The following is a 12,315-nucleotide window of genomic DNA, read 5'->3' as shown; positions in this document are numbered from 1 at the left end:
GGAAAAGAATTTGCACACATTTGGCTTGAAGAAGTTGAATTTTCTGTGGAAGTTGTACAAAATAAATCCGTATTTGGTAAAAATATACTCTTATACCTTTAATTTCGATTTATTCATGCATGATAATAGAATTGTCACCATACTTGGTGATACACAATGAGCGCAAAATTCTATTGAGTCGCGAGCTTCAACATCCCATAAGATCAATGCATGTATGCCTTCAAATGAGAAGAATTATGCAAAGGAGAGAAGTAAATCAATAGAGTAATTTGTATATTGTAGATATCTTATAATGAGATACATAAAGAAATTAGAAACAATTGCACCTTACTCCACTATTTACTTGAAAACTTGTTGTTAGTCTGAACAGTGTATAACATTATATTCATTTATGTTTAACTTAAATGGGTATGAAAACAGTAGCACAAAAAAAAAATTATAATCGTTCCATACATCATATTTACTTCATAACTTACTGATTACTCTATTATTACTACTGCTTTATTTGTTTTCTTGAACTTGCAAAGATCTTCATACTTAGTAAATGTTGTGTAGTGTATGAAAACCACAAAGGATGAGCGATTCAGACACAAGAATTTACATAATCATATGTCTTCATTGTAACTAGCCATCTGCCTTAGCATTGAAATTAAGTTATTTAAATGATTGACAGGATTAACGAATTTTATTTTTAAATTGTGTCCGTTAAATTTAAATTCAAAAAATGACGGTTGAATTCGCCCTACACTTGACTATTGACATTGAAAACAATGGAATTTAAGAAATGTCTATCAATCAGCCCACACAGACTCTAGATAAATTTAATATATTCTAAACATAAAACAATAAGCTCCAATATGAGTGAAATGAAAACAATTATCATGAAACATTGTATGACAAACAATTGCAATTGAGTTATACATAAGTCATATTATTGTTATTTATACATATGTACTGTAACACATAAGCATTAGTTATGAATGAAAGTGAATCGATTACATGATCACAGTAAATCTTTAAGGTTAAAAAAGAAAAATAAAAAGAGCAGCAGAGAATATAAAACAAAAGTACAGTCGTTTATGCTCGTTTATGCTGAATGAGGAAGCACCTTTAGGTTTACATTTATTACTAAGTACTTCGTTGATTTTCTGAGGTAGTTGGCATAAAAAAATATAAAATAAAGGCATAGAAACATAAAAATGCAACTTCCACTATCCCTGCTTATGTGTTTATAAACATATATATCGTGCACGTCGTCATCGCCGTCGCTTTTACTTACTTCTTTCTGCTGCCAAAGTCAAAGCCAATGCTACAGTGAGCTATAAATAGTAATTTTATTTTATTGCAATTTTCCTCAGCCTCCACCGTAAGAGTCGAGTGAATCTATTACGAGATCGTATGATTTTTCATTCATAAAATATATATATATATAAGAGTGGCAAGAGGCAACAAACATTTTTCCGGTATTGCTCCCCTTGACACGAATGCTGGTGTTGCTGTGTGGTACATAATTGAAGATTATCACACAAAATTAAACATTTTCATTTGTTTCCATTGTAATTAAGCTTGTAAGTTTAATTACCCATCGCCCAAGGTTCTTTACTATCAAAATTGCATCCATAAGCATACATTGACCCTCGCCTTATCTCCTTTACTTATCTTCTCTTTTTCTACACTTGAATGTGTACACAAAAATATATTTTTTAATGTATTAATTTTTTTTCATCTTTCACAAACACAAATTCAGTGCTGAATGTGCCAATTTTTCATTATTTTTATATGTACTTCATATCATGAAATCGATATCCGATAGATGATGATGAAACATTCTCGTTCTTTCTCTCTATTCGCATTTGAGTAATTTGTAATTGATAAGGAGAGAAAGAAATCACATTAACGAACGACAAACGTTCATGGACGTTCGATAAAGTTTTTTTTTTTTCTTTCTTCTGTGTATTTCTCAAGCGAATGAATCAAACAAAGCCAGCACCGAAAATGAATTTCATATTATGATAGGTCAGTGTACGGCAAAAAAAAAAAAATATTTTTCGGGGCAACGTTTGTAACAAACTCACTTTTTGTCGTAGGTCATGTTCATACACAGCGTATACATTTTCAAGTCTTCTTTATTTTTGTGGGCTATACAGACAAAAAATACACGAAAATGATATGTATTAGAGAGTAAGAAGAGCAATGAATTCCATTGAATGAATGAATTGTATAAGCACAAAGAGGAAATTGGATAATTTGGGTTGTTTTGTTTGTGGAAAGAGTAAGAACAAGATCTATGCATACATGTGACTTCTTTAAAAAGCTTTAAGATTTATGGAATTTTGTACTTTTTGGCAATTCGAAAATTCGAATGTTTACAAAAATCTAACCCAATTTTCAGACTAAAACTTTTTTAAAAAATCAGCTTTAAATGACATTATTTAGTCATCAACATGCATGACTACATAGATAACTAGTTAAACTTGATAAAATATGAGATCCCGCTTATGAAATGCTCTAATTTGTGGCAATTTCAAGTAAGCTTAAATTTGACATTCGTTCGAAAACATTTTCGAAGATTTTCGAAATAAATTTTAAATTCTAAATCGTTAACCACGATGCGACTCCCTCAAATCTCAAGATAGACCATGCATTTATGTGCATACAAAAAATATTGAATATCATTTAAACATGCAATCTATATTCTCGTAGCCACACACTGCATGTAGATACCTACATGAAAATCTACTTCTAAAAAAAAATATTAAGCAAAACTTTTATGGCTTCATGTTAGGCAAGAGGAAGGCAGTAAAAAAATGCAAAAATTTTTTGTTTCTTCTTTAAAATACGAAATATTTAGAATGAAAAAAGCCATACAATAGGAAGTCTTGAATGTAGTTCTTAAAACAACAAAAAAAAATTTTATGATGTCATTTAAACTCTTTCTTTCTTACATTTTCATATTTGTGCATATATATACAGCACAGTACAATTTTTTTTTTTGTGTGCAGAATAATTTTTTTTTCGCTGAAAGTTCATCGACCAAGTTTACACACCGAAATATCAGAGAGCTCCGTTGCGCGTTTGTCGTAAACGAATAAAAAAACATTCACCGAGGTCAGTAACTCTAAGTAGACGAAAAAAAAAAGTTATTATATATATGGGAAATTGCTGATCTGAAATTTAATGACCGAACCGAGTCTGTACGTAAGTATTCAAATATTTATTTTAATAAATCATGCATCGTACTCATTGGCAGCAGGCTGGATGGCTGGCATGCAGCTACACACATAAAACTGATGCCATTTACTTAAGATGCATTACATTTTTTTTTTTTTTTTATAATATACAACGTTAAAGTACAGACAAAAGGAACAAAAAAGGAATCCCATTCGAATGAAAATAATAAAAAAAAGTGCATTCATAGATAGTTATTTTGCGGTTTTGCCTTTTGGTTAATATCGATCTGCGAAAAAAAATGTATCTGATTTCTTCTTAAAGTCATCATCATCATCATCCATTGCATTGTGTGTGTGGCAACGAACGAACAAAAAAAAGAAGAATGGCCAGTTTTTTTCGTCTCAAGTGAACATGCTGTTAAAGCTCTCAACCGAGAAGTTTTTAAATATAAGTACAAAAATAGTAATTTCTCTTTTTTGTTGCATTTTTTTTGCACAACAAGAACATGCATACAATTTATACATGCACATATATATGTGCGGTTCTTTAATGAAGTTCATGAATTTTTTTTATATTTTTTCACAACGCATAATTTTATTCTCTCGTTCATGAATTAATGCCTTCTCCCCCCGAAGTTCGTCACTGGCATTACGTTCTTAGTGGAAAAATAAGGCATAAAATAAAATTAAGAAAAAAAATGAAGTTCTTGTATAAACTTTTTTTGTGAGGCGTTTTCGTTTGAACGACGAAAAAAAATATATAATATGGTGAAGTCAAAAAACTCTGAAGGCCAGAACTTTAATTTTTTTGCATTCTGCTCTTCTCTTTCGTTTCTCGTTTTCGTGTGTGCAACATCAGAACATTTTGTTAAAGCATGTAATTTTATTTGCGACTCATATTTGCATGCATTATGGCTTGTCTAAAAATATTTTTTTGTCTTTCAATTCTTCATTATTTTTTTCATTCATTGAGTTTACTAAACTTCTTGTTAAGTCGATAATTTATGGATTTTCGTTGGCATTTCAATATTTCTAATTGCTTTGCATTTTTGTCTTAGACAACGTGACTAGATTGCATGTTAGATTGTTAGACAAATTGAATTTTTATCAATTTCAATGTATTTCTCTATCATTTTTGGTCTGTTGGACTTGTTTAAATGCGTTTTAGTTATCTTGATGATTAGGACTATTAAAGAAGGAATGTGGGGACTGAAGATCTGATATAGATATGAAGCTATCTGGAAGTTTGTTCCTATTTTCTGTATCACGAGAATCAATGTTTCTGTTTAGGCTTCAGTAATTTATTCAAGATACAAGTCCTAAATGATCTACGACATCAATGAGTCAAGCATAATGTATACTTTAATCAACTACAAACACGTACCTTGATGTACTACTTTGATGTTTTGAAGTTTTTATCTAAATTATTTTGAACTTTTCAAATTTTAGGCAAATCCTGTGAATTTTTGAGTTTTCTTCACTTTGCTACTGTTTGACTAGCTTTGCTGATGATCTACTTGTATTTTGCAAGTGTTAACTTCCCGTTCTTCTTCAGAAACTTTAAAATTTACTTCAATTTATCTGTGTTTACTAAATTCAATAATTTTGATAATTTAAAATCCGCCTACTGGATTTTTCAAGATTTTTCTTTCTGATAAAAAGATTGATCTTCTTAATTTATTATGGATTTGAAGATTTATACTCTAAAATAGAAATGCAATTGGAAAATTCACATTGTAAAGCTCACCATGCTTGCTAATTTCAAGAAAAATCCGTTAATATCAATATTTGAAAATAGGGTGCAACTTCATGCCATACGCATGTTTTCAACGGTTTTTAAAATTTAAATCTTTCACATTGATTCTAACCCCTCGTTGCAAAGTTTTGTGTTTATATCCATTCACAACATCGCGAAAAGTTGATTTAAAATATTATTCAGTAATAGACAACCGTAAGACTATTAACAATGGCTTCCTCATTTTCTAAGGATCAATTACGAAAAGAAATCAATGGTAAGTAATCATGATAAAGTGTGGAAATGAAATTTTTTAAAATCTTGTTGCCGGAAAAATGGAGTCTTTATAAATAATGTGACAATTGTTATCATTTTCAGCAATCCTTAAAAATGCAGATCTTGAAAAAACCAGTGCAAAGGAAGTGCGTCTGCAGTTGCAAAACAAACTAAAAGTGGACTTCAGCTCTAGAAAAAAGGTATAATATAAAGTTGATGACTTCCTGAATGTTTACTAACAAAGTTTTTTTTTATAGGAACTAGATAAGTTGATAATGGAAGCTGTAAATGCAATGCAAGACTCGGAATCAGCAGAAGAGGAACCATCAGAAGAATCTGAACCAGAAGTCAAACCTGCAAAAAGAACATCAACAGCAGCAGCAAAAAAACGAAAAGTTGAGGATAGTGACGAAAGTGACTATAAACCGAAAAAGAGCAGTGGTGGACGAAAAAAACGTCGTGGATCATCAGGTGATGATGATTCAGATGAAGATTGGAAGGAGACAAAGAAGAAGGGTGGCAAAAAAGGTAAAGCCACTGGATTTACCCGTCCATATAAGTTAAGTCCTGAGCTTTCTGAATTAATGGGCGAGGCGGAACTTCCAAGACATGAAGTTGTGAAGAAAGTTTGGAAAATAATTAAAGAGAAGAATCTTTATGACCCCAAGAATAAGCAGTATGCCATCTGCGACGAGCAACTCGAAAAGGTTATCGGCGTTAAACGATTTAGAACCTTCGGTATGATGAAGTACTTGATGCCACACTTTATAAAATAGGCTTAATTTTTATCATATTTGGAAGAGATAAAGTGAAGATTTATTTTTTATACTATCTTTTAAAGTTTTTCAAATCTGTATGAACTTTCAAGCTACTACCTGTCCTTTTTCATCAATTAATTGATTATTATGAATTCAATTTTCAAGCACCTACATCATCATTAATGTGTAGACGAATTTTGTTTTTTCTGATTTTTTTATTGTCGTTTTGAAATTACAAGATTATTATTTTAAATATTATACCTAATTAAGATCTACCATTTAAGACAATTTTAAAAGGAATAAATAATTAATTCGACAACAATATGAAATAAAGTAAAAATTAGTTTTAACGGACGAAATCAGTTTGAATTTTTTTATCTAATCAAAATGAAAAGCAACGCTTTACAACATGTTTTCTCAAATTTAAGTCGGTTGTATTCACTTTGTCTGACTGTCCAAATTTCTTATTTATTTCAAAAACTCAATTTTAGCTGCCATTATGCTGTCTAATACTATTATTGTTGATCTTTATGGAAGCTGACAATTATCCAATCTAAGTTTGCTATGTCTCAACACGAAAAGTTATTGATCAATAAATGCGCTTTTATGTCAAACCTTTGCAAAGATTGCTTACTTTTTCTTGAATTTTATTGGACATTTGTTCAGGCAAAGAGTAACTTTCAGGTTTCCAGTTAAATTAATATTAAAAAATATCAAAATGCTTGGCCGTCAACTCGTCAGATCAGTAACATCATCACCACAGCTTGTCCAAGCTCGTGCACATTCAATTGTATCAGGTAAATTAAAGATTTTTTATTATTTTTCTTCATATCATGTGAAGCTTAATTTTTTTGCATTTTTAAGGTCCACCAAGAGTCAAGATCTCATTCGGTGTAAGTATTACTTGCTAAATATAGTGGATTGATAGTAAATCATGGATTTTTAAGAAGTATTAAGTCATAGAAATTTCATAAAGTGGTTGCGTAATTAAAACTTTTTTGAAGATCCAGTAAACATCCAGAGTGCCGAAATAATATTTTTGATAATCACGTACTTTTATTATTTTTAGGAGAAAGCTGCCCATGGAGTTCTCATGTTCGCTTCATGGTTGACAATTCCAGTCTGGGTTTTGACACACATGAAGGAATACAAAGGACAGAAGTAAATTAATTTCACCTGAAAGATTAATAAGAATTGTAATATTCAAAAACTTAAACAATAGTTCGCTAAATTCCCGATAAAATTCATGTATTTGAGAGAAATTGGAGTCAAAATAAAAATTGCTCTTTAATATAAACAAATCATGCTAGTTTAACTAACTTTTTAGGTGTTTTGAGAGGAAAATCAATACATTTTGTGACTTTTTCTTGGATTTTTTGCTATCAACGCTGTAGGTGTGTGATATAATATCTAAATTGGCTGCCTGTCATTGTGCATATAAATAATTTTATCATATTTAATAAAAGTTTAAAATTAGAAACAGAAAATTGAAAAAATAACGGATCAACGTTATTTAAATTTTTAACGGTAATTCACTATTTAAATTGTTTCAATGAAAATAAGTTCAAATTTTGAACTTTGTTTTTCAAATTTTTTATGTGACTGTTTATTTTTAGATTTTTCAGATCCTCATCATAATCTTCAATTATGAAACAAAAATCGCTTAATACTCAAGGTTGCTGCATAGTAGCTTTTCATACGTTTGGCGTAGCTTTCGATCGTTTGAGAAGAACAGTAAAAATAAAGCAAAAAAGTTTACAAGGGCCAATTTCTCTAAAATTTTTGAACAAAAAGATATTTGATGGAAGAAAATTATTAAAAATTTGCTTCCACAAGATGTCTGTTGATCGTGAAATATTAGCAGAGATTCACTTAAACTACCCCGATTCTCCCGAGCATAAAATAAATTGCCTATGTACGAGAATTTTCCTCAAGTAAGTAAAAAACAAAGAATCTTGAAAAAAAAAGGTTTTTTTTTGTGCTGCACATCAAGTCATAGAAATTTTCACTTTTTTTTCTTCTTCCAGAAACTCGTTTCCCATTTACGCGTCTACCTTAGGAACTGAAGAAACCAGTGAGGCTGACGATGTCTTTAATGAAAAAGCAGATTTGTCATTCTTTCGAGATACTAATAAGTTAAAGAGTTCCCATGAAATTGAGGTAAAATGAGTAGCAAAAAATTCACAGAATCTACGTACATACAGCTTTTGCGATCGATTTTTTTTTATCTTTTTCTAAATTTTTCTTTCACAGAACGACAATGACGCAAATAGTTGCTATTACAGTGCATCTCACACGGAACATACTGACAATTATTACAGCACAGATGAACATGAAACCATTTTCCAACACACAAAACTCCATTCATCAGATTCTGGTGCTGATTTAAGTGAAAAGAATGTGATTGAAAAGCATATGGAAATTGTTAGCGATGAAATTGACGTGACTGTTGGAAATGGTCCAGAAAATGATGAGGAAGTAATGAATGAAGATCCACCAGTTGAATATCATCATGAGAGAAATAATAGCTTACCTGAATTATTTGGCGATGAAGCACATCAGAATGATTGGGAAAAATATTGGGCTAAGAATGGCGAGCGACTTATATGGCAGACATGGATCGAGAAATACATTGACTATATCAATCCCGAGTACTTAGATAAAAATAATATGCAATTCTATGAAAATACGACGTCAGCAGACACAAATAAACTTAATGATACTGGAAGTTCCGAACAAGTATTTACATTTGATGCCAAAGATATCGGCAAGTTCAATCACGACGATGACGATAATAATGTTGTTCCTGATTCATCAATGGAAATTGTAATTTCTCCACCTGCCAAGCAAACAACCGAAGATTTAATCGTACAAGGATGGAATCAATTATCACCCGATAGTATTACGAAGCAAGAAGATTACCACAATTATTCGCATTCACGGCATTATCAACATCATCATCATCGACATAATAATCATCAACATAACGTCAGTTTCCATGAAATAGACAATCTACTAAGTCCACGTTGCGAATCAATTAATTCAAGCATTCCATTAACATTAGGCACCTTCACAGATTCCATGACAAATGTGACACGAATGACATGTTCAAGTTATGGATTTGGCAGTAGTCATGTCACATCGGAATCAACACCAACGTCATCCGAAGAGGAAGAAGAAAGTAATACAATAAGTTCATTTTCAGATAGTGAGGAAAGTGATAATCAAATGACAACGAGAGTAGCGAATGAATGTGAACGACTTTTAATGGAGCATAAAACTGAACATGAGCATATCCCGCCAGCAGCAGAAGATAAAGATTCTGAAGAATATTGGCAAATGAAATGGCAACAGCATGTACAAGAAATGTATGTGAGACATTATAATGAATTTATGGAAGCTCATCGTATAATTTCGGATGAAATGAGCAGTAGCTTTAAATCTGACTCGGGCTTTTTGCCTGGCGAAAATGCAGGTTGTTGTGGAAAATTTAGCAATAAACGTCGTCGAAAGAAGCATTCGCTTCAACGTCTTGTAGCCAATTTAAATCTAAGAAGCGATTTAGCGAAATATTCACAAAAACCACCTGAAAAGGAAGCACCAACTGATGGAGATGAACAACATTCTTGCCATCACGATCCATCGCACAGTGACTCAACTGTTATTGATACAACAGAAGCATCACTAATGGAATCTTTAGGTTTACCAACGTCATTTGGTAAGCCTGGAAAGTCGTTGAAAATTGGCGGTAATGGAGATGATGAGGAACCGCCAGAAGAAAGGCCAGTAAACTTGAAAAGAAGTCATGAACTCGATGCTGATGAAAACTATTCAGATCATATAAAGTCACAGTTTGAATTGATGGGATATATTTTTAGTGATAAACCTAATGATAATCACATTATTAATGGCGAAGTTGTTTATCGAAAAAAGCATGTCCGATTGCACACTCGTATGCTTAAAATGTTCCCCAATAATAATGCCATAAAACCAAAGCACACATATTTCGATGACGATGGAAACGAAATCAATGATAGTAATCAGTCAGGAGCTGATACATTACATGCATCGTCCTCTGATGAAGAAATGCCAATTCCAGCAACTCGATTAAGCTCTTCAATCGTTCCACAATTTACAACTCAATTATCAAGCGATGGTAATGCCAACGAGGACGACGAAAATGCACAAAATAAGGAAGAAATAGTGAACATCAATTTGTCAATTGATCAAGATTATGACTCAAATTGTATTGATGAAGCCGCGACATTGAACGAGACACAGTCGTTGAGTAAAAAGGAGAAAAAGAAGAAACGTAAAGGAAAGTTTCAAATGAGCATTCCTCTTGAAATTGCCAATGACAAGGTCCTTAAAAAATATTGGTACAAGAGATTCTCGCTCTTTAATCTCTTTGACTTTGGAATTCGTCTCGATCGCGGTAAGCTATTAACGAAGTTTTAGATTTAAAATTTGAATCTTTTGATTTTCGAAATTCTAAGTTCAAAATTTTATTTGAATTTTTGAAAACCGTTAAATTTTTCAAATCTTAAAAAACCGTTATATATTAATGATGCCTAATTAATAAAATATTTCTCATGTTTTACAGAGAGTTGGTTCTCAGTGACACCAGAGAAGGTCGCAGCATTTACCGCTGAAAGATGCAAGAGTGATATAATCATCGATGCTTTTTGTGGTGTTGGCGGCAATTGCATTCAATTCGCAAAAACCTGTGAAAAAGGTAAGCACAGCACTAAACGATTCAAAATTATTAAAATGATTTGCCCTACTAACATGCTTTTGTTTTTCTCTCTTTAATTTTCATGTATAGTTATTGCCATAGACATAGATCCGAAAAAGATTGAAATGGCACGTCATAATGCGAATATTTACGGAGTTCAGGACAAGATTGAATTTATTGTTGGCAATTATTTTAATTTAGTTGATAAGCTGAAAGCAGACGTTGTATTTTTAAGTCCCCCTTGGGGAGGTCCATCGTATATGAAGCATGATACAATTTATGATTTAGAGGAATCTCTCTTACCCGTGCCAGCATCACAACTTATGAGTGAAACTCGTAAAATTACGTCAAATATTGCTGTGTACTTACCAAGAAATTCAAATACGAAGCAACTTGCCATTCTCGCCGGCAAAGGAAATGCTGTAGAAATTGAACAAAATTTCTTAGACAGAAAGCTCGTCGCAATAACTGCTTACTACGGAAATTTAGTTCAGAATAATATCATGACATCTCAAAAATGATCTTTAAGCATAAATTTTCCATTTTTGCATACTCGCTTTATGTAAATTTTTTTTATTGTTCTTTTTTATAAACGATTTGTATTGAATTGATACATAGATTAGTAGAAGAAAGCACACACAACTATTTTAAGAGACCGTCGGGAAAATAATGGAAGGAATGAATTCATCATAATCTGATATGTATACATCATTTATTCTGAACTTTCATCCTTTAATGAAATTTTTTGTAAATGGATTTTTTCAATTAAATTAATTAAATTCCTATGAGAAATAAGTAATTAATTAATTATTATTATTCATAATCTTAATTCGACAATGATAATAAAGTATAAAATTAAAATTTAATCAGCATTTTGGATCATCTCTTTTCTTATTCAATCCATTTCACCCTCTTCGCTCTCTTCGACCACTCCTCTTATGTGCATTACATTATTACATCTGATCAGTACTTCACCCAAATGTCCGGTCTTGTTACCATCAATATATTCTTCGGTATTGGCTAACTGCATATTCATATATCCATCAACGGAAACTAAAAATCCTTTATATTCATGTCCCCATTTTAACTTTATGATTACAGGCTTGCCGGTCAACGAGTTCAAGAATGGTTTTGGATTTATTGGCATAGCCATCTGAAATGAAAATAAATGATTAAATGATTTTTTTTTTTGAATGAGGTTAATGCGCGATTCATATTTAATTTATGTTGTTTTGGCTACTTTTATTTGTTCCTGTTTCTCTTTTCATTGTATTATGACTGAAATACTATACTAACGATTATAATCGCAGTAACATATCAATTTAATGCTAATATTTCACAAAATATTACAAACAATTTCATTATTAGCGGTAAACAATAATTAAAGCATTAAATCGCAATGTGAAGTAACCAGAACAGCATTATCGTGTCACTTACCTTTAGAGAATATTTTATTTATTACTTTTATACTCTTAAATAATTGTTTAATTAGTTAATTTAATACTTTTCAGTATTACAGATTTGATTGTTTTGAATCTTTGAGGGGCTCAACACTAAACGTTTATAAACAATTATTTTCGAAAATGAAATTAACGAACTTTTAGAATTTGAAATTTAAATTTTTCTATATTCACACCACGT

General features: G+C 31.4%; 2 protein-coding genes and 1 long non-coding RNA gene across 3 annotated transcripts; all 3 read left to right on the top strand.

Moving 5' to 3' along the window:
• The first annotated feature begins 5,032 nt into the window (after positions 1–5,032).
• Non2 (upstream activation factor subunit spp27 homolog Non2) lies at positions 5,033–6,012 on the top strand. Its single transcript, XM_070634093.1, has 3 exons — positions 5,033–5,182; positions 5,284–5,381; positions 5,439–6,012. The coding sequence occupies exons 1-3, from the start codon at positions 5,137–5,139 to the stop codon at positions 5,955–5,957; spliced, it is 663 nt and encodes a 220-aa protein (XP_070490194.1). The 5' UTR covers positions 5,033–5,136; the 3' UTR covers positions 5,958–6,012.
• A 592-nt stretch (positions 6,013–6,604) lies between these two features.
• Positions 6,605–7,240, top strand: LOC139085904 (uncharacterized). The gene is made up of 3 exons (XR_011543965.1): positions 6,605–6,736; positions 6,804–6,832; positions 7,009–7,240. It is a non-coding gene; the product is annotated as an uncharacterized lncRNA (long non-coding RNA).
• A 460-nt stretch (positions 7,241–7,700) lies between these two features.
• On the top strand, positions 7,701–11,540 carry Tgs1 (Trimethylguanosine synthase 1). The gene is made up of 5 exons (XM_070634087.1): positions 7,701–7,873; positions 7,967–8,099; positions 8,193–10,374; positions 10,543–10,674; positions 10,765–11,540. Exons 1-5 carry the CDS (start codon positions 7,776–7,778, stop codon positions 11,193–11,195), a joined length of 2,976 nt encoding a protein of 991 aa, XP_070490188.1. The 5' UTR covers positions 7,701–7,775; the 3' UTR covers positions 11,196–11,540.
• The last annotated feature ends 775 nt before the right edge of the window (positions 11,541–12,315 follow it).

Source organism: Chironomus tepperi, unplaced genomic scaffold (assembly GCF_022539635.2).
Source record: "Chironomus tepperi strain 1889 unplaced genomic scaffold, CSIRO-AGI_Ctep_v1 contig_85, whole genome shotgun sequence".
Lineage (NCBI taxonomy): Eukaryota > Metazoa > Arthropoda > Insecta > Diptera > Chironomidae > Chironomus > Chironomus tepperi.
This window is presented reverse-complemented; position numbering and strand designations above follow the sequence as displayed.

What these genes read in the sequence shown, in the direction of transcription:
- Non2 (XM_070634093.1), top strand. Translation starts at nt 5,137, where the DNA reads ATGGCTTCCTCATTTTCTAAGGATCAATTACGAAAAGAAATCAATG. An exon ending in ATTACGAAAAGAAATCAATG is followed by an intron (nt 5,183 to 5,283) that starts GTAAGTAATCAT and finishes TATCATTTTCAG; the next exon opens with CAATCCTTAAAAATGCAGAT. An exon ending in ACTTCAGCTCTAGAAAAAAG is followed by an intron (nt 5,382 to 5,438) that starts GTATAATATAAA and finishes TTTTTTTTATAG; the next exon opens with GAACTAGATAAGTTGATAAT.
- Tgs1 (XM_070634087.1), top strand. Translation starts at nt 7,776, where the DNA reads ATGTCTGTTGATCGTGAAATATTAGCAGAGATTCACTTAAACTACCCC. An exon ending in AGAGTTCCCATGAAATTGAG is followed by an intron (nt 8,100 to 8,192) that starts GTAAAATGAGTA and finishes TTTCTTTCACAG; the next exon opens with AACGACAATGACGCAAATAG. An exon ending in CGCAAAAACCTGTGAAAAAG is followed by an intron (nt 10,675 to 10,764) that starts GTAAGCACAGCA and finishes TTTCATGTATAG; the next exon opens with TTATTGCCATAGACATAGAT.